The sequence below is a fragment of the Pseudopodoces humilis genome, chromosome 2 (assembly GCF_049639895.1).
Source record: "Pseudopodoces humilis isolate 2021_Gansu_Grassland_sample_001 chromosome 2, ASM4963989v1, whole genome shotgun sequence".
Taxonomy (NCBI): Eukaryota; Metazoa; Chordata; class Aves; order Passeriformes; family Paridae; genus Pseudopodoces; species Pseudopodoces humilis.
In genome coordinates, this window is record NC_142201.1 from 74474746 (window position 1) to 74493975 (window position 19230).

A 19230-nucleotide genomic window follows, 5' to 3' on the forward strand; every position below is an offset into this window, starting at 1 on the left:
ACCTTGTCAGGAAAGTGAATCTGCTATGATTTTCTATAATAGCACTTCTGACATTTATGTACCCTTGCCTCTTGCATATCAGCCTTGTGAATATCTCCAGGTCAAAATGTAAAGGTGCATGATATTTACAAATCAACAGCTTTTTCAAAAATTAACTTAGTGATGTTGACAAGGCCTGAGTCTCAGAAAATATGAAGTGTCTTTGTTGTAAGTTTTCACATATCTGTATTAAAGCACAAGCATAAGTGTTCTCAGAACCAGAGGTTATGTTGACCCATTAAACAGGCCCTGGAAATCTGATATGTTCACAAACCAGACTGTTACCTCAGTTCTCATTTGAGCCATCCCTATTTTCCTGTTGATGCTTCTGTTAGCAAATACTGTTTGGAGTCAAACTCCACACAAGCTCACATGTCCCCCACTCCTGAATGAATTACTGACCTTTGAACACTTAGTTGGTGGACCGAATCCTAAAGAAAGAAGAAGACAGAAAAGGAAGGAAAAAGAAATCTATTTCTATAGAAAGAGAACTCATTAAATTTGTTTCTTTCCTCTGTGTCACAATTGTGGAAAATACAAATATATTAAAATAATATATATATATATTATATAATAATATAAATATATTATAAAAGCGAGTTTTTGTTTTGTTTTTGCTTTACAAGCTAAAGCTAGAAACAGCATTTAAACTCACATTTGATAGTCTATAAATTATTTTTATGGCTGGCTTTACCACTTGTTTACATGACAGATCGCAGATACTAGGCATTTAAACACCAACCAACTACTGGCATTCAATGGGCCTATTAATTTTAATTGTATTTATTTGTATGCCTATTATAGTAACATTTACCAGATAAAATTAATACTGCTTAGATTGGTTTCTCCATCTAAAAATGAATTATCTAAATTCTATTCATAAGCAGTACAGACAGGCAACTTGAGAAAAAAGTCATGCAGGCTGTCCTAAATGCTCTTGCCCAGGAAGGAATGAATCACTCTCCAAAAATGTTTCTCTACTGACCACAGGAAAGGCCTTGTTTTTGCCCATAATAAAAAAGTAGATCTTAGCATCTAAGTAAGGCAGGTATAAACAGAGGGAGGGAAGAGAGTAGCAGAAGTGGAATCTCTTGCCCAAGGATCCAGCGATGAGTGACAAAGCAAATAAGATGACCAGTCTTCAGCTTTCAGGCCAGTATTTTACTGCAAACCTTCCCTTCACCTTTATGGTCGGTATGATCTGTGCTATGGCAGTCAGTGGGAGAAGGATGACAGCCTGGATGGCCACCTCTAATGATTTAAAATTGGTAGGTTTATGTTTATCTGCTCAGAAATCACTCCTATGATATGGTTCACATATCTTTGAACCAGCACCCCATCACTCAGTGTTATTGACTGCCTGGGGAGCAGCATAAACCAGAGGAATGTCCCACTCTAACCTCACCAGTGAAACTTCTTTTGCATTGCAGTTGACCTGGACAGGTTGAATGATGATGTGAAGCGTTACAGCTGCACTCCGAGGAACTACTCTGTCAATTTAAGGGAGGAGCTGAAGCTGACAAATGTCGTTTTCTTCCCCCGCTGCCTCCTGGTCCAGCGCTGTGGTGGAAACTGTGGCTGTGGGACTCCAAACTGGAAATCCTGCACCTGCGTATCAGGGAAAACAGTGAAAAAATATCATGAGGTATCTTCATTCTTTCTTTGTTACTTCTTTTGGGTATTTACTGCTTGCATGGATTCTGAAGTCTTTTCACAGAGCTGTGTGTGCTGCTTTTTAATAGACTATGTATGTGTGAGAAAGGGGTGTTGGCAGTGTCTACTTGTAAGTTAACTTAGAAGAAGTTGGAGAGAACTTTTGCAACCTCTGAGTGGATGCCACCACAGCATCCTAGTGAGCTTTGTTTCAAGAACAAGCCTTATGTTGGACTGATTTTTCCCAGTCAAGGACTAATACAAAGTAAATGTATATACCACTGGAAATACTCTTTATAGTAACACAGAGACTTGAGGTATTTGACTTCATTTCCTCTTGCTTTAAACTTAGGCTCACACTTGGAAATTACAATTAAGTCACTTGTAAACGCTCTTCCCTTCCAGATTTATTACTTACAGGGGGCAGCTGAATCATTCAGCCTTAGCGTTTTTTCCCCACTCAGCAATTTTTTGGGGAGGCAAAAATTTTGCATGGAAACAATGCTCATTATTTTAATCCATTCAGAATGCATCTAAAGAGGAAAAACACAAGGAAGGAGCATTTTGAATTTTTTCCTCTAAAGCAGTATTTTCAGATCACGACATGAGCAATGTTCCCTAAAGTGAGCATATATAGGAGAGTTACTTGGTAGCTGCCTTTCAGCTGTTGGAAGGTAGGGTAGCTGCATGCCATGCTGACTTTCTTCTGACACATACCTCTTGTAAGAGCCTGATTTACCACTTGGCCTAAGGCCCAAGTGAGAATGGGCTTTATGGACTTTAAACCTGGATGTGATGTAGGCCCATAACATGAAGGCATTATCTTGAGAGACCCCAGGGCTGCAATAGCAGAGGGTTGTTGAGGGTCATAACCTGCCTACACTGTGAGCAGTGTGCTTACTCTTTTCAAAGGTAAGAGATATTTTCTCACACATAACTGCAGAATACAGCATACTCCACATGCTAGGACTGGAGAACAGTTAATATTTTCTCTAATTTTAAACAAGATGCAGGGGATGACCCTAGTAATTACAGAGCAGAAAGCCTTATCTCGGTGGTAGAAAAGTTAATTGGAAAAAAAATTAATAGGTATAAAGCAGCTAGATGACTATGAGCTGATAAAATTAACTCAAAATGCCTTATATATGAATAAATATTTACACAGCACCACAACATGGTACAAGAATACTGAAAGGACTGGCACCTCCTGCAGAGAGCAAACAGTCAGCCAGACAAGATCAGACATGGATTAGAAGCTGGTTAAGAGATAAAGGGCAATGAGGTGGAAGAGGCGAGCAATTTTCTAAATGGGAAAGGGCTATCCGAGGGTGCCCCCAGTACAAAGATTATTACTTCATGTGTGTTCAGTCTGGAGGGAATTGAACAGAGAGGTGGCAAAAATGACAGGTGGCAGAGGAGATAACATACTTGAACAGCACAGAAGGCTCTGAGGAATTTCAGGTCTTTTTAACTGCTTATAAATGCAGGTTAGAAAAGCAGCAAGCATTAGGATGAGTGGTCTCATTCATATAACACTGGGTGTGTGAGGGGAGGAGAAAGAAATGAAGAGTGGAAATTGGGCTAAAGGTCACACAGTGAATCACTGTGAAAAGCTTCAGAAAAACAGTTGTTTAGTGCAATGATAAGAAAAAGACAAGTGACAGTCTTCTACAGGAATGGAGATAAAGGAGTAATAACACAGCAAATACTGTGGTCTGGATAAATTGGTGGGGAACTTACACTAAGTTTTGACCACTGATGCTCAATAGGACAAAGGCAGGACTAGAAAAAATAAATAGAAGCAGCAATCACACATCACGAGAGAAGTAGGGGAAGATACAGATCAAAAACATTTTTAAGGAAAGTGGCTCAAAAGTTTTGGATCATTTCATTTAGAAAAGAGTGAAAGATAGGAAATAATGAATAGTAGCTAAAACAAAATTAGATCTTCCTAAATAATCTTTCCCTTAAGAAAAGAACAAGAGAGAGACTGGAAAGGATCTAATTTAGAATTATAAAAAGGAATTGGGGTTTTTTTTCACAGTAAATCTGTATGGAATTTCAATGCTTAAATATGAGTTGTGCATAATTTAGAAGATTTCTGAAAGAACTAAAATATAGTTTATATTTTAGTCAAATATAAACTAAGAAATCCTGGGTTACACCTGTATCAAAAATTAAGTCAACTGTTGACAGTAGCTAGAAAGAAAAATGCTGATTATAAATACGTTATCAAGCACTTTTTTCAGGTGTTTGGAAACAGCTAGTGCTGGAACACCAGAATGTCACACTAGCCAGGTATTGCTCAGCATCAGGATGTCATGACTGCCCCAAATGAATCACTAAATTCAGGAAATTCAACATTCACAAAAAAATATCACTACTAATTTATTTTCCTACTCACTACTCTGAAAACCATGTGAATTCAAGACAGTGTTTCATCTTTAACATTAAATGGCCTTTGTAAATTTAAATTAAAATTTTATCCCTTAGGGATGAATTAACAGCTCACTGAGCAGATATTTAGCCAAGTGTCTCCCATTAACAAGAGTGGAAGTCATGCAGATAAATTCATGTATGACATACTAAAGATGTGTCCATTCATTTTAGTCCAAAATGTTTTCTACTTTATTATTATTATTATTATTATTATTAGCTGCACACAGCTGATCATTTTTATTCTTATTCTCCTTTGACACTTTAATTTTACTTAAACACCAGGTGGAAAAGGCACTGAGGAGACACCTCTCCACATGCCAGTTTTAGAACCATAGAGCCAGTTTACTCTCTTAAAAGCCAATTTAAAACCCACTAACCTTATCCAAAGAGCCTTAGTTGCATAACGAAGGATGGAGTTTTACACTTTATAAAATCCCCAGCACCATTAATTTGGTTAAAAAGCTCAGTTTCTACTACAGGATGATACAGGCCAGATTCAAACACAAGTCTCAGTTAATTTGATTTACAGAAGACACCAGAAATATTAGGTGGTGGAGCAAAGAAGGTGTTTGAAGTAGCTGAAACTGAGTCCTGCAGACCCTAGAACCCTTCTCTTGCCAGACTGATTTTCCCTAATTTCTATCTTGGAGTTTCATCTACTGAACTCCGGAACCTGCAAGAGCTTTGTGCCTTGCACATGGATATGCTTGTCCTCAAAAGTAAAAATGTTGCTGGAGGTCACTTAAAAGTTCCCTGGCATTGCTGAGCTACCCAGTATTTCTGTGTGAGCAAATCAGGCAGGCAAATTTTCCAGAAGCGATAGGCTCCTTTTTGGCTTAGTGGTGAGTGCTGGAGTAGCTGCGTGTTGGCAGCTGTGGGGACCTTAAAGTCCAGGGTGTTTCTTGAAAGAGAGGCTTCTAGTCCAGAGAGATTTCAAGGTTATCTTCTCCTTATGCTCTAAATGCTTTTTAGTTCCCTCTCAGTTCTCTGTTCAAAGCCTCCCACTGTAATCACTGAGCACTCTCTCCTAGCCTAGCCTCTCAGGACTAATAGCTATCACGTGGAGCCTTTAATTTTCCCAAGCTGAGAGTGCTGCTCCAGTTCCCTGAAGGGAATGTACAGCTCTTCTCTGTCACAACTGACTGTAAGAAGTGATGCAACAGCAGGGAAAATAAGAACATGAGATGGCCACAATAAAGGGTTTTTTAAGGGTTTTTTAAGAACATGAGATGGCCACAATTAAGGGTTTTTTTTAAATAAAGCTTTTTCTTTATTGCCCTGAGAGATGTTAATCTTGAGATCTTTGGTCTTCTTTATAGCCTGGAAGTTAGCCATGACTTTACCAAAATACTCATCAGTTTTCAGAAATGAATGGGTTCATAACTTGGGTAAACAGACAGTTTTATTGGTGGGTTATGTTTTTTTTTTTTTCCTTGCAGGAGTCTTGTGGGGCTCTGTGGTTTTCCGTGGCTTCTGGGTTTGCTTTGGAGCAGAGCAAATACCCTGGACAAATAACTCATGACTTACCACATAGTGTCACGAACCCTTCAAACCAAACAGGCCAAATCCTGTCAGTGTCTGAAAACTTCTCTCAGGCATAGCCTGCCATAAGTGATATGACTTATGTTGCAATGCTCTGTGCAAGAGAAAGACAAAGCAATACATGGAAATGGATGGGGCACAGTTTAATCGGAGCTCAGCCCTACTGCTGTCTAACTTGCTAAAGTGAACCTGATATAAAAGCGTGTCTCCCATTGCAGTTCATTTCCTTAAAATGCCTGGAGCTGCTCTTTAAAGAGGCAAAGACTGTAAACCTGGAGATCATTCAGCTCAGAGAAGGTGTGGGGGAACTCAGGCCAGGACTCAGTTCAGCTGTGGCTGTGCTATCAAGCCAGCATGCACCTACCACAGAGAAACAAGAAATCAGTTTCCCCATCTCATTGCTGTAACTGATGAGATGTGAAATGAGTTTCCATGGGGAATAAGTGCTCTTAAGGTAGCAACCAGAATTTGTCAGAATGTATAAGCCTCTGCAAACACAGTGCTGAACTGCACAGCTAAGGGACATATAAAGGAAAAAGAAAAGTGGTGATAGCTGATTGCAGATTTTACCTACTTAGTTGTCTCTCCTGTAAAGACTGATGTGTTGTCCACTCTCTGTAAGGTGCTTCTTCCCCCACCCCACCCATTTTTGAAGCATTATGCCTGCATTCAAGTTTGATGTAGACTGGAGTTTGTCTGGTCCCTTCACAGGACATACATTCAGTTAATTCTCAGAGAGAAGGTTTTGATTAGTGTTAGGGTGGCAATTCCCCAATAACTTTTGGCTGCCTTAAGAGAGACAGTAGGTAGCCCAGAGCACACAATACTGCATCTTGGCACACAAGTTTCTGGGACATAAAAACAACTTCAGCTGAACACAACATTGCAAAGGGAAAACGAGACAGAGGGAATATTATACAGGAGAAAAGAGCATGGGAGCACAAAAGAGAATTAAAAAGTGGAACTTCAGTAAGGCAAAGTTACTGCAATGGAGTTAAGAAATGTAACTAATACAATTTGATGCTGTTGGGGCTTTTTTCTTTTCTTCTTTTATTTTTCAGAGAAATGAGAAGCAAACCTTAAGGAGGCACTTGAGATAGAAGACAATAATTCTCATCCTGTCCTTACAGAGGGAAACATAAGATAACTGGTCAAAAAATGATCAAAATGCTGCTGACATGACAAAGGGAATTTGCTAAGGGATAAAAAAAGAGCTAGAATCATCAAAGCAGTGTGCAAGGAATATGGTCCGATTGTTGTATGTCCTGGAGTTGATAGTACATGTATAAAGGAGATAAAAGGTTGTTATGGTAATAAAGGCACAGAATTAGCCTGACAAAAGAGTTAATTCATGGAATATTGTACAAGAAGCAGCAACGGGATTTATTTGGAATGCAAGCACAAGGAAACAAAATGAGTCAGAAATGACTGCTAGGTCACGGGATGAGCAGAGAGAGCACAGAAGTGCAATGAGAGAAAAAAGGCTTATTTTTAACTAGATGAAAAATAAAGTTCTTGTGTTGACATCTGGAAGTTAAGCAAGTGAGACATCCTGTGATACGTGTCAGGACAGAGAGGCAGTTTGTGAAGGAGGAACACCTGTATCTAGTCAGTCCTAAAACAACAGCTGTAGCATAATGCACACATAAATCCTGACAAGATCAGAAAAAGTGAGGGTCTTGTTGATGTCATGTATGTCAAAAACATCATTGCTTTAGTGAGTGCTTCAGGTACTTGAGTTTTAAGCCAATTGATTTTTCCCATATTTGTACCATTAAAACCATGTGCTTCTTATGTATACAAATAAAAAAATAGAAACAATAACTCCATCTATATTTAGTAATCCCTTAGTTTGTCTGCTACCACTGATCAACAAGCCAACTCCTTTTTCTTGTCCCTGATACCCTGTAATCATCCGTGGTAAGAAAGAATACATCTTTGGGTCTATGTCATTGGTTTAGGCTATGTTCCTACTAGAGTAAAGGTTCTTGTGCTAAATTGTGAACCACATTCCCATAATACTTAGTTTCTTATACTCGGAGCGCAGCTAAACCATGTGTGTGACCTTTGGATTAGATAACTTTCAGAAACTGTGGAGTAAGATTTTTTATGTCTATCAGAACTTGGATCTGTGTTGAATGTTTTGCACTTTTGATGATTCCTCTTTCATGAATCTCAGACAAGTATAATTTGGTTTGCATGCTAGAATGGTGTTATTTTTAGATGTGCAGAAGGAGATTAGATAATGCTGCATAGCAGAATTTTAAAATAAGTTCTGCAAAGTACAAATTTCACTATCTAAAATAGCATCCAGAGTTGCTCACCATCCTCTGTCACAAGAATATGAAGCTAATTAGATATTGGGTCTGCCATAGTCATATTATTGATTTTCTGTAGGCTTCTTAAGCTAATCAGAAAGACAAAAAAAGCCAATTTTTGAGTGAGGCTTCATTTTTCTATTGGTGCTTAAAATACTGGCCAAGAATTTAAAAAAAAATGTTACTGTTGTTACTAATAAGTAGATGGTAAGTCAAAAATGCCTGTGGGGAACCTTTTTTTAAGTTTTGAGTGGGTTTGCTCTCCCTCTTTGCTCTTTAATAAAACAGAAATCAGCCATCATGGACTGTCATGGCTAAGTGTTGCCTGACTTCAAGCGTCAGTGATACCTGGCTAGGACTGTCAGCAAATGCTGAAGGGATGGTTCACCTCATGTGGCTCTACCCGTCTAACACTGTGAGTCCAAGCTTTGGGCTCCTTTCCTGGTCCCCAGAGCTAGCCCCGCCAAGGTGGGTGTTTCAGGTGAATCATGCTCTGCTGTTGCTGCTTTATTGCGGCTTCTACTGGAGACATGCCACATATGCATCAGGGTGAACAGGTTATCTCCAGCTGGATCGATCCTCTTCCTGGCAGTCATTGCCACGCTGCTGTCCTCAGCCCTGATCTTGAAGTGTTCTTGCAGACCTGATAGGGGCCATGAGCCCTGACTTCCTGTGCTCCACAGGCAACTGGAGAGCACCTGCTGCCCCCAGAGCACAACCCAAACTGGTACCGTACACCTCCTGGAAAGGCAGTCCTCAAACAGGCTGGAAACCCCCCAGTTCCTTGGAGGGCTGTTCAAGTGGGGGGTAGTCCTGACTTAAGTCAGACTTCAAAACTTAAAGGTTTTCTGGCTTCAGCTTCCAGATCCTGGTTTTTGTCATGGTTTTGATCTCGTTTTAAGGAGGCTTTCAGAAGCTGGCATCCAAATTCAATACATGATGAATGAGCTATATTACTGGCAAAGAAACATATGTAAGCATTTTCTTTATATTTCCTACACTGCCCCCAAGGAAAATTATATAGTGGCTACAGTCATCTTGCCTTGAAACTTCTCAGGTGCTCAGGCACATCTACAAAGTAAAATGCTATCCAGCATATCGATGTGCTCCTATAGGACTATCTGCTCATAAGATGCCCTGCTGCACTTCTATTCATATTACTCTAAGCTCCAAATCCAGCTCAGAAGCAGAATAATCTGTCTTGATTTTATGTTAATTGTTTTAATAGTTTTATGACCGTAATTTACTCAGTGTTTGATGAGAGGGACATGACTGTAGTTACATGCTCTTTGTGAGGCAATGATCTGAGTAGCCAAGGCACTGCAATTTGATGAGAAGTGACAGACATTGATCCTTTCATTTGAAAACTACAAGGTTGCTCTTTTCCACCCCCACAAAAAAAAACAAACTTTTGAGCATTCTAGACCTGTCATATACGTATTTTCTTACAGCTACTGATCCCATCAAAAGATGAGTGATAAAATTTCCGAACAGAATTTATTCTCATTAATTCAGTAGTTCCTCAGCTTTAAGGATATGACTATGTAGTAAATAAACAGCAGGTATTTGCAGAATAAAGGGTTGTCTTCAATCTACTGTGGTCACCAGAAATGGCCTTACTTCCACATTCTTTTCAATTCCCTTGTACTTAGATGAAAATAAAACTATTAGGTGGGCGTGAGACAGAGAGCTTTGAATATCAGTTCTGTGATCAGCTATTAAAGTAGCTCTGCAGAGGGATCTGGACAGAGTGAATCTGAGATTAATAATATGAGGTTCAACAAGGCCAAGTGCTGGGTCCTGCCCCTGGCTCACAGCAACCCCAGGCAGTGCTACAGGCCTGGGGCAGTGGCTGGGAAGCTGTGTGACAGAAAAGGCCCTGGGGGTGCTGGTGACAGCAGCTGAACATGATCCAGCAGTGCCCAGGTGCCCAAGAAGGCCGATGGCACCCTGGCCTGGATCAGCAGTGGTGTGGCCAGCAGGAGCAGGGCAGTGACCGTCCCCCTGCACTCGGCACTGCTGAGGCCACACTTTAAATCCAGGGAAGGGCAGAAGAGATGGAGAAGGGTTTGGAGCCTAAGTCTTACATCTGAGGGTGTTTAGGCTGAATTAAAAGTGTTCAAGGGGAAGTTTACCACTCTCTCTGACTGCCTGAAAGGAGTGTGTAGCCAGGTGGGGTCAGTCTCCTCACCCAGATAACAGCACCAGGGGAGGTTTAGACTGGATGTAGGGGAAAATTTCTTCAAAGCAAGGGTGGTAAAATGTTGAAACAGGCTGCCTAGGGAAGTGGGAGAGTTGCTATTCCTGTAAGTGTTCAAAAAGCATGTGGGATGTGGCATTAGAGGACAGAGGTTAGTGGTTGACTTGGTGGTACTGGGATGATGGTTGGATCCAGTGATCTCAGAGGTCTTTTCCCACCTAAAGGATTCAATTTGATAATTTCAGGTGTGTTTTTAATCACTGTTTTCCTGTCTTGTCTGAGGAAGTGCCTTACAGTTCATTTTCTTATCAGCAAAGTCTATATACTGTGCTCATGCTTCTTGATAAAAAACACAGGGAAAGTCCCCAAGCTGTCAAATAACTGTCAGGTCTGTTAACTTAAATACAGTCCACATCTTTGCTCTCATCCCATTGCATACTTTGATTTGCTCTCAGTTGGAGAAATCAGATCTACCTACCCATGATTTTACAAATTGCCAATCATCTGGATTTGTCATATTTTGGTGGAAGACTTATTTAAAGAAGGAACTTATCATGGGTTCAGTGTCAGATCTGTACTTGATTTTAAAAGTATCTTTTCTTAAAAAAAGCATCTTTGAAGACATAGTCTATTTTTAGCTCTGTAATAATTGCAGCAAGCTGTTTGGGTTCAGTTCCTTTGTGCTTGGGATGACAGTGTGATACATCCAATTGTCCTAATGTCCATCAGGATTTATTGCATATATGGATGCAGCCAATGTTTGAAATAAATTCAAAGATACTGTATTTTTGTAGCTTTAAGAAAAAAGTAAAATTACATGTTTCTGCATTTCTAACAGGGCAAAGTAATTCTATTTTCCCAAAAGAGTACAGCAGCCTGTCTATACCTTGCTTAGGCAGAGTCCTTCCTCTCAGTATTACATAGACTAAATATGAATTTTATCACAAAAGGGAGAACAAAATAATAGACTGTGTTCAGTGCTTATCACTTCTGTGATAACTCATGACTTTTCCAGCCTCAAGGCATTAATGGCAGAGAACAAATGGTGTTGCCTGAGAGCTGCTAGCCTGCCCTTCCCCACCCACCCTGCACAGCATCTCTGGTTGTCCTTTGGCAAGTGCTTCCCATTTGCTTTCTGTGACTTTCTAATTCTGTTGAAAATGCTAAGACTCTGTTGATCTGACACACAGCCTATTATTCCCTGTTATTTCCAAAACCATCTCAACTCTTGTATGGTGTGAAATGTGGGTGCTGCAGTGGTGGAGGTGTTACAGACATTTAGGTCCCGCTTCCCAGTTGGCCACTGGCTCTGGGAGGTCATGCACTTAACAGACATCTCTCCATCTTTGAACAAGTAAGAGAAATCCAGCTGATCTAGCAGTCACTTGGCCAAGATAGCTCTTTTTTACAACCTACAACCCCCTTCCTAGGGGTCTTGAGATCATCTTGACTAGATAGAACTTTTTCAGAAGTGTCTATTATGATGTATACTTCCCTAGGAAGTAGTTCTGTTTTCTTGTTTGCTTGACATTATTCACAGTAAATTCTTCAGAAATCATTTAGGTTGAGGCAGAGATTTTTAAGGTAAGCCAACAAAACTTAGATCCCACAGAAAATCAGTGGTATCTGACATATATTTTGTGCAAGCTCCTTCATCTCCTTCTGCCCTTCACAACTATTAAAATTTTGGACAAATTCTAATGATAAGTGCTTCAGAATTTTCAAATTGTGTAAAGAAACATTCCTTGTTCTTAAGAATTTCATCATATTTCATGAAATATTGTACAAGGGAGAGGAGGGACAGGACAACTCAAATAGGTATGGGACTGCAAAAATGAGCCAAAGGAAACATGCTTGATAGTTTGCATGCAAAGGAGCAACTCTGGACATGGTTAGGAAACTGCACGATATAAAGATACCTGACATAGGAAAAAATACAATCTGTCCAAGCTCCATGACAAACAATACAGCAGGAAGTCAAAGTGTGCAAAGAAAAAGCTGGAAATGAACCAAAAATGTGTCCGAATTAATGCTGGCCAGGGCCATTAGGGGCTGTTGGTGCCCTTGGTGCCCTTGGGGCCCCAACGTTCTCAGCCTTAGATCTCAACAGCGTTTTCTAATTCAGTGCATTTTTGTCAATCCTCCCAGGTGCTGAAGTTCATCCCTGAGGCTGGGCATGCCAGAAGAAGAGGCAGAATCAGGAACAACATGTCCTTGGTAGATATACAGCTGGATCACCATGAGCGTTGTGATTGTGTCTGCAGTTCAAGACCACCCCGATAAAAAAGGAAAAGCAAAGAAATAAAAGAAAAAAGCCAGACACACTAATTGCATCTTACTGGACATTTACTTTCAAGCAGGATTGCTCTGAGGACCTTTACTCACTAATCATTTGAAATTTGCTACTAGCCTGCCTTTGCAATTAGCAAAAATCATTGCTGTGCTGATTAATGTCATGGCAACTAAACAGATATATCATACATTTATGTATCAGCATCCAAGAATTTAGGATTGTGGTTATCTGTAGCTAGATTCTGAGGGTTGAGATTTTAAAAGCTCAGTTGCAGTCCTTAGACACACAGTGCCCACTGAATTTAAATACCAGGTATGTAGGTTATTTGTGGTAGCCAGCAATGAAATAACATTGCATTTGTTTTTCACTCACCAGTTCCTACACTCAAATTCTGCTCCTATTTCTATCTCCTCAGCTCTCCTGATGATAGGTAGGGTTTTATGGTGGGTATAAATGAAGAGAGGATTTGAGCCTGAAGGAGTGCAAAATGGTTTGCCCCACTCTGGGAGGGAACTTCCCAGCATTCTGGCCCAACGCAGTGAGATAGAACGCATAAAATCCATCATTTCATGAAATTACACATCAGTGCAGTCAAATCTCACTGTTTGTACTCGAGCAAATCGTGTGCTGAAATTAGTAGATGCTTTGCATAAGCCAGGACACTGAGGATGGTAGGGGGTGCAGAGGCTGGTGCTTTTGCCCTGGTGGCTCCATGGCAGCCATTGCCCGAGTGTTTCTGCACGAGGGGGCTCCTGCCAGCTCCCCAGGCAGATGCCTGTGGGCTGGAACTGATTTTGATCACTACCTACCTGACCTGGATCCCTGCCCCTTGCCCAGAGTGGCCCCACAGTTGCCCAGGAGGAGCCCCCTCTACACAAGAAGGGAGAGACAGTTCTCCCCTTGGACCCTCCTCGCAGCAGTTCGAGGAGCGCCGTGCTTTCCTGTGGAGGAGATGAAGATAGGTCACCTGTTTGTTGAAAATATTGATTTGTTTTGCAGTTGTGTTACTGGGAAACAAAACCGTGTTTGAGATTTAATTATCATTATTTGGTTTGGGGTTTCTTTATTTGTTTTTTATCTTTGTCATATATGCATTAATCTTAGTTATCTGAGGTTAGTTGTCTCATTCCAGCTCTGTGTATTGCCATGGTTAAAGTGTTGACAGTGAACTTCTTTTTTTTTTGATTGCATTTTGCTGAAGCATATTAACTCATTAAGTAATGTCTGTCAGTCATGGAAAATGTGCATCATTTATTAACTTCCAGAAGAATATTAATAAATACCACCTCATAAATTTAGCACTTTAAAAGCTACAGCATATCTTCCTATGCCTTTTAAACTATTACAAAAGTGCTCTAGCTGAAAAAAGAAAAGAAATCCTTCCAAACTAGCTTTAAGGATTTTCAAATGCTGCTCCAAAAATGTAAAAAAAACAGGCAGATTTAAGTTATGCATAGAATTGGAGTTTTGCTCATGAATGTAACAGAGGGAATAGGGTGGCACATTTAATGGCTGAAGTTTCGTGTGTTATAATAGACATAGGCTGCATCAAATCATCTTGTCTGTGTTGGCTCTTGTCTTTTTGTCTCTGAAAGAGTGAAGTAGGTTGACAATAATGCATTATAATTAGTGGAAAATGGCATGTACTATAAAATACAAGGCCTTCAAACCAGTATGTTTTAGTACTCCACAGGTTTGTTACTAAAACGCCCTAACGTTCTCATTTTCTCTCTTCATCAGCTCAAGTATTTTGTAAGTGCTTTTTTTATCATTTTAGCAAAACTTTGCTGAAAGATCCCTTAGAAATGTTGTGTTACTTTCTTTCCTGTACTGTAACCTTGGAGATTTAGAAAGTGTGGGGGTTTTATTATTTATATTAATTTTTCCTCTCTGGCTCCCAGATGTCTGTTTAAAAATGCTTCTGAATGCTTACTTGGGAAGTGATTCATCATTTTTCAAAGCAATTCACATTTAAAGAGCAGCCCTGTAACCAGAGATTACCACCTTCATTTTGTAGTTCAGGACTATTTAAAGAACATCTCATTCTTTTTCTGTCTCTAGATTAATAATAAGATTGACCCAGCCCTTCCATAAGTTCTAGCTAAGTTTGGAATAAATTTGCATGCAAGACTTGAGCAGTACGGATTGTTTTTGAGATACCGCACTCCTGTTTGTGTCTCTGAATCATGCCTAAGCACTCTGATTTCATAGTTAGCATTGGTTGCAGGACACATGGGTTTCACAAGGCTTTGTGCTCTGAGTGGTCCTTTAATTCCCACCCCAACAACCACGTGTTGTGAGGGATGCTTATGCCTCCTGGTCAGCGTATTCGGCCTTGTCTGGGACCCCCAGAGGCAACTGGGAAAGGCTCTCCCATAGTGTGCCTTAGTCCAAAGGTTAAAATCACCCAGTTTGAGAGCATTCTTCTCTCTCCTTTGTCTATATAGGAAGATTAGAAATTTGATTTGGACATCTGAGTGGAATACACAGAGGTAGATAGTATGAATACTCCTTTTAAAGACTGAACAGCTGACAATTCAGCTAACTGAGCTAGATAAAGGCAGCAGTGGGTGCCAGGATCCAACAGAAAAAAAATCAGATAAAAAAAAAAAAAACCTCTTGATTAATGATGTGTTTATCTTCTTAAATATAAGTGAAGCTTGTCACAGAGTTTACAGTATTACTCCTGGGACACTTACTAATTAATGGAACCATTCACTGCTTCCTGCTACCATACAGACATAATGGTCCCAGCCAGTGCAGGAGGGTCAAGGATGGGTTTCATCTGGCAGTGTGGGGATGATAACATACATGTGAACTAAGAAAAACTCCCCAAAACCCAAGTCCCCAGATGCAGTGACCCTGATGAACCCAAATATCAGCATTTTTTTTCCTTTTTATTTATTAGCAGAAATTGCAGAGGTGTATCTCCATACTTTTGTCTTTGTAGAATTGTTGTGTTGTTTGCATACTATTTTAATTTACAGAGCAAAGATGTTAAGAAAACTAATTTGGATCAGTTTTATTGGTGGAATTGGAAGCCCCCAAAATAAATATATTTTCAAAGGCAATTCAGAAAAAGTCCTCATTTCAAACCACTCATCAGCTTTTTATTTACTATAGTCTTCTGGGATAGAGTCTACTTTCTCAAGTGCAATCTATGTATATTTTTTTTTTATCTCAGTTAAATGCAGCTTTCCTAGCAGTACTTTTTACTTTATGCAGTATGTAATGTGTCTTATCTTGATGAAAAAATAAATACTGCTTTTGAAAGAAGATACTCTGAGTGATTATTCATATTTGGATGAAGTAAAACCTGTTATTTACTGAAAGACATTTCCACAACATGACACCATCCATACTCACAAGGTCTCCTTTTGAATTTTAGCAGTCATTCCCAGGAGCATCAGAGAAGGACCAAAGTGCAGTTTTGGGATAATCGAGTTTGAACCCCCGAGCTGGCAGAGCTGACAGCTTCCTTGTGGAGCAGCAGCAGTGTGACAGCAGCACAGCATTTCTTAGAGCTGGATTAGGCTACCCCCCCATATTTGGTGCTGATCTCAGCCCCTGCAGGCTTGGCTTGGCTCCAGGAGAGATGTCCGCACTTGTCCTGCTATAGCTGCTCCTTCCTGCTAGAGGAAGCTGCTGCAGGAGCTCTGTCTCACCTGAGCAAGGGCAGAGCTAAGCATCCTATGTGTGCAGGGCAGCTGAAGGAGCCTAGGGCCTCTCAAGCTGGGTGAATTTGAGCTCTGCTTCAAATGAGTTTGGGCATTTCCTCCAGCTTTGCCAGCAGCCATTCTTGCTGTGTTGCAGCAAATAATAACCTTCAAAGCTTTGGTAACTACTTTCAATTTAAGGTTTTTGTGTTAAGCTGAAGCTGCCTTAGGCCTTCACTGGACTGAATAAGAACATGAAATTTTTTCCCAATTGATTATTCACGAGCTAGATCCCCTGTCGGATAAGGGAAATGCAGATAGCATACAGTAGTCTGGGAACACAGCTTTTTAGTCTGTCCTTGTGCATGAGCACCTTTTTCTGTACAGTAGTGCTACTGATCTGAAACAGCCATTCAGATGATCGTATTTATCCCCTTTGGCTTGGTCCTTGTTACTCAGAGAGAAAAAAAAATACTGTGTATTTTTTCCTTTTTTTTTTCTAAAAAGGCAGTCAGAAGAGACATTTTCTAACAAAGGAATCATTTCTCTTGCGTACAGTGAACAGGGCCATAGTTAACGGGTAAAGGAGATAATTTTTGCCTTTTGGAAATGCACGGAATACACTTCCTAGAGAGCAACTCAGCAGCTGCGAAATGTTCAGGGATGGCATAAAGCTCCTCCCACCTTGGTGGGTGCTACACACCTCTGTAACTAATGGCTAGCTAACACCAGTTTGTCCCTATGCTCACAGGACAAGGAGTGTGCTAGTGAAAGCTTTTGTAAATCTGAAACTTGGGAAGCACAGCTCTGTGTGTCTTCCTCTGTAAAAATGTATGGTTCACAACCTCATTCAGGAAGTCACCATCACCTTTTTCTAAAAGTAGTGGGTTTTTTAAACATTTTTCTTCTCCTTTTTGAAGAACACAGAATCTTTCTGTAGCCAATTTTAAGCTCTGTAACAGCTGAAAAAATGCTTGCCTGTAAATTCAGTTAAGCCTTCTCTTGCTCTTGTCCGGAGTGCATTGCTCATATACACTGCTGTAATGTAAATTCAGCAGAGGTCCAATTTGTACTTATTCTCCCAGGGACTCCAGTGCAGCACTTAATGAAAATTTAGAAATCAGTATTCCTGTCTTTCATTCTAGGAGTTTTAACTTTGTTTATTGACAGTCTTGGTCAAATATGCTGAAATACATAACATTCACAGTTTATTTGGTCATTCATTGACAGGCTGTGAAAATCTGCTTTAAGTGTTCGAAGTCCAAATTCAATTTTCCATTTCTTTTCAAAGAATCATAGAATGGCTTGGGTTGGAAGGGACCTTAAAGATCATCTAGTTCCAAATACTTCTCCTTCCAAATTCCATTTGGAAATGGAATTTCCAAACCGGCAAATGTTCTGCCATGAATAATAGGAGGGAAATATTCCAGGTTCAGTCTATCTTCTAAAATTGATTTGACTAAGATGGTCTTAAATTCTTGTAGCAAAAAACTGTATTTCATAACTGAGTTTATATAACCTGATTTTTGAAACTGAGTTTCAAAACCTCATTTATGTATTACTTATAGAAACTTGCTGTGGCACAGACATGCTTTAATAAAAATGGAAATAGTTATGTAATAACAGTGTAGTTGATGCTCCAATTTCAAGCTGACAAAGATTTCTGCTTTGCTTGAAAGAACTTCAGTTTCAGAACCAGCACAAAGCAAACAGGATAAAAACGACTGGGTACCTTCAAATATTTTGACATAAAGGGTCAAATTCTTTGATATAAGAAAAAAGCCTTTCGTTCATTGCATTTCCTTAGAAAAATAGTAAGAACAGACATCTTAACCTTTTTGTTCTGAGTTTGGAGAGTATCGTTTCAAATAGGGATACACTGAAATGAGCTCTCTCATTTCAGTCTGAAATCAGCTTACTCTTCCTGAGATGAAGGTGGTCTGGAGACCCACCCTTCATATCAATGCAATTCTGTGAAATCTTTCTGTGTGCTCCCAGTCTCATCACTTTTTGTCAAAGAATTAAAAAAAAAATCATTTGGTTTGGTAATACTGTACTTCCACTTGGATGTGTTACAGAAAGAAAGAGGATTCCCTCCCCCAAAATGGGGAACCATTTTACTTTGAAGAATCCAGGCTGGCTGAGGTGGGAAGGGACCTCTGAATATGGTCTTGTCCAGCCCTCTGTTCAAAGCAGGGTCACCTACAGCACCACAGCTGTGCTCAGTCCTGTCCAGTTGGGCTTTGAATTTCATCAAGGATGGAAATTCACCTCTTTTTCCTAGACTTTATGTAGAAGAAAGGTGAGGTATTAGTTTTGACCAACTGTGTGGAGACAGAGAAAAGTCTGATGAACTCTTGCCTCTCCACTGAGGGCTGTGGCTCATGGAAGACTCACAGACACTGATCTGTGATGACCAGGCCTTTCTCTCTGCCACATATATCCAAAAGCATCACCAGGATTCCAGGACCAGAAAGAGTGTCTCGGGTGGTATGGGGAGAAGGGCCAAACATCCACGCTGGAGGATTTTTCCCCAAGGGTACAGCAACAATTTTTTGGCTTACATGACTAAAGACTACTACCAGTGCTTGAGAAGGAGCAGAGGAACACATGGCACAGGAGGGAGCCCTAGTCACCTTACCACAACAATGGAGACCCCAACATTCTCATTCTAGGCTGCCCTGGGGAGTCTCAGGGGTGGGGGATGCCCATCACCACAAGCCAAGAGTACAGGATCTCCATCACCCCATGGAGGGAGGGATGGTCACTGCCAGGGACTGTCATGGGAGGGTGATTGCAGCAGCCCCCATCTGGCTGCCAGACTCAGGAGCCACTAACAGTGTTCAGCAAGCCATCACAGAGATGCTTTATACATATACATAGTGGAAAGACTGGAGGGTGCAGTTATTTTGTAGCTTCCAGACAGATTCTCTCATTAAGGCACAGGAAAGCAAACTGTCCAGCTTTCCCAGAATATACAGGTCAGATGCAGAACAGAGCCCCCAGAGCATCTTCCTGAACTTCTAGAGCACCTGATATGAAGCCTTCATTAAACTGTTCCAATACCCGACAGATGGCATTCATTGCAAC

General features: G+C 40.4%; 1 protein-coding gene across 4 annotated transcripts in view; it reads left to right on the forward strand.

The window, feature by feature from the left end:
- Positions 1-15762, forward strand: part of PDGFD (platelet derived growth factor D) — a 139279-nt gene extending 123517 nt beyond the window's left edge. For all 4 annotated transcript variants that reach the window (XM_005516221.3, XM_005516222.3, XM_014252282.2 and 1 more), the window contains 2 exons: positions 1470-1684; positions 12340-15762. In XM_005516221.3, the coding sequence (XP_005516278.1) occupies positions 1470-1684; positions 12340-12474 (350 nt within the window). In that variant the 3' untranslated portion in view covers positions 12475-15762. The remainder of the gene's footprint in view (positions 1-1469; positions 1685-12339) is intronic.
- Positions 15763-19230: the final 3468 nt, after the last annotated feature.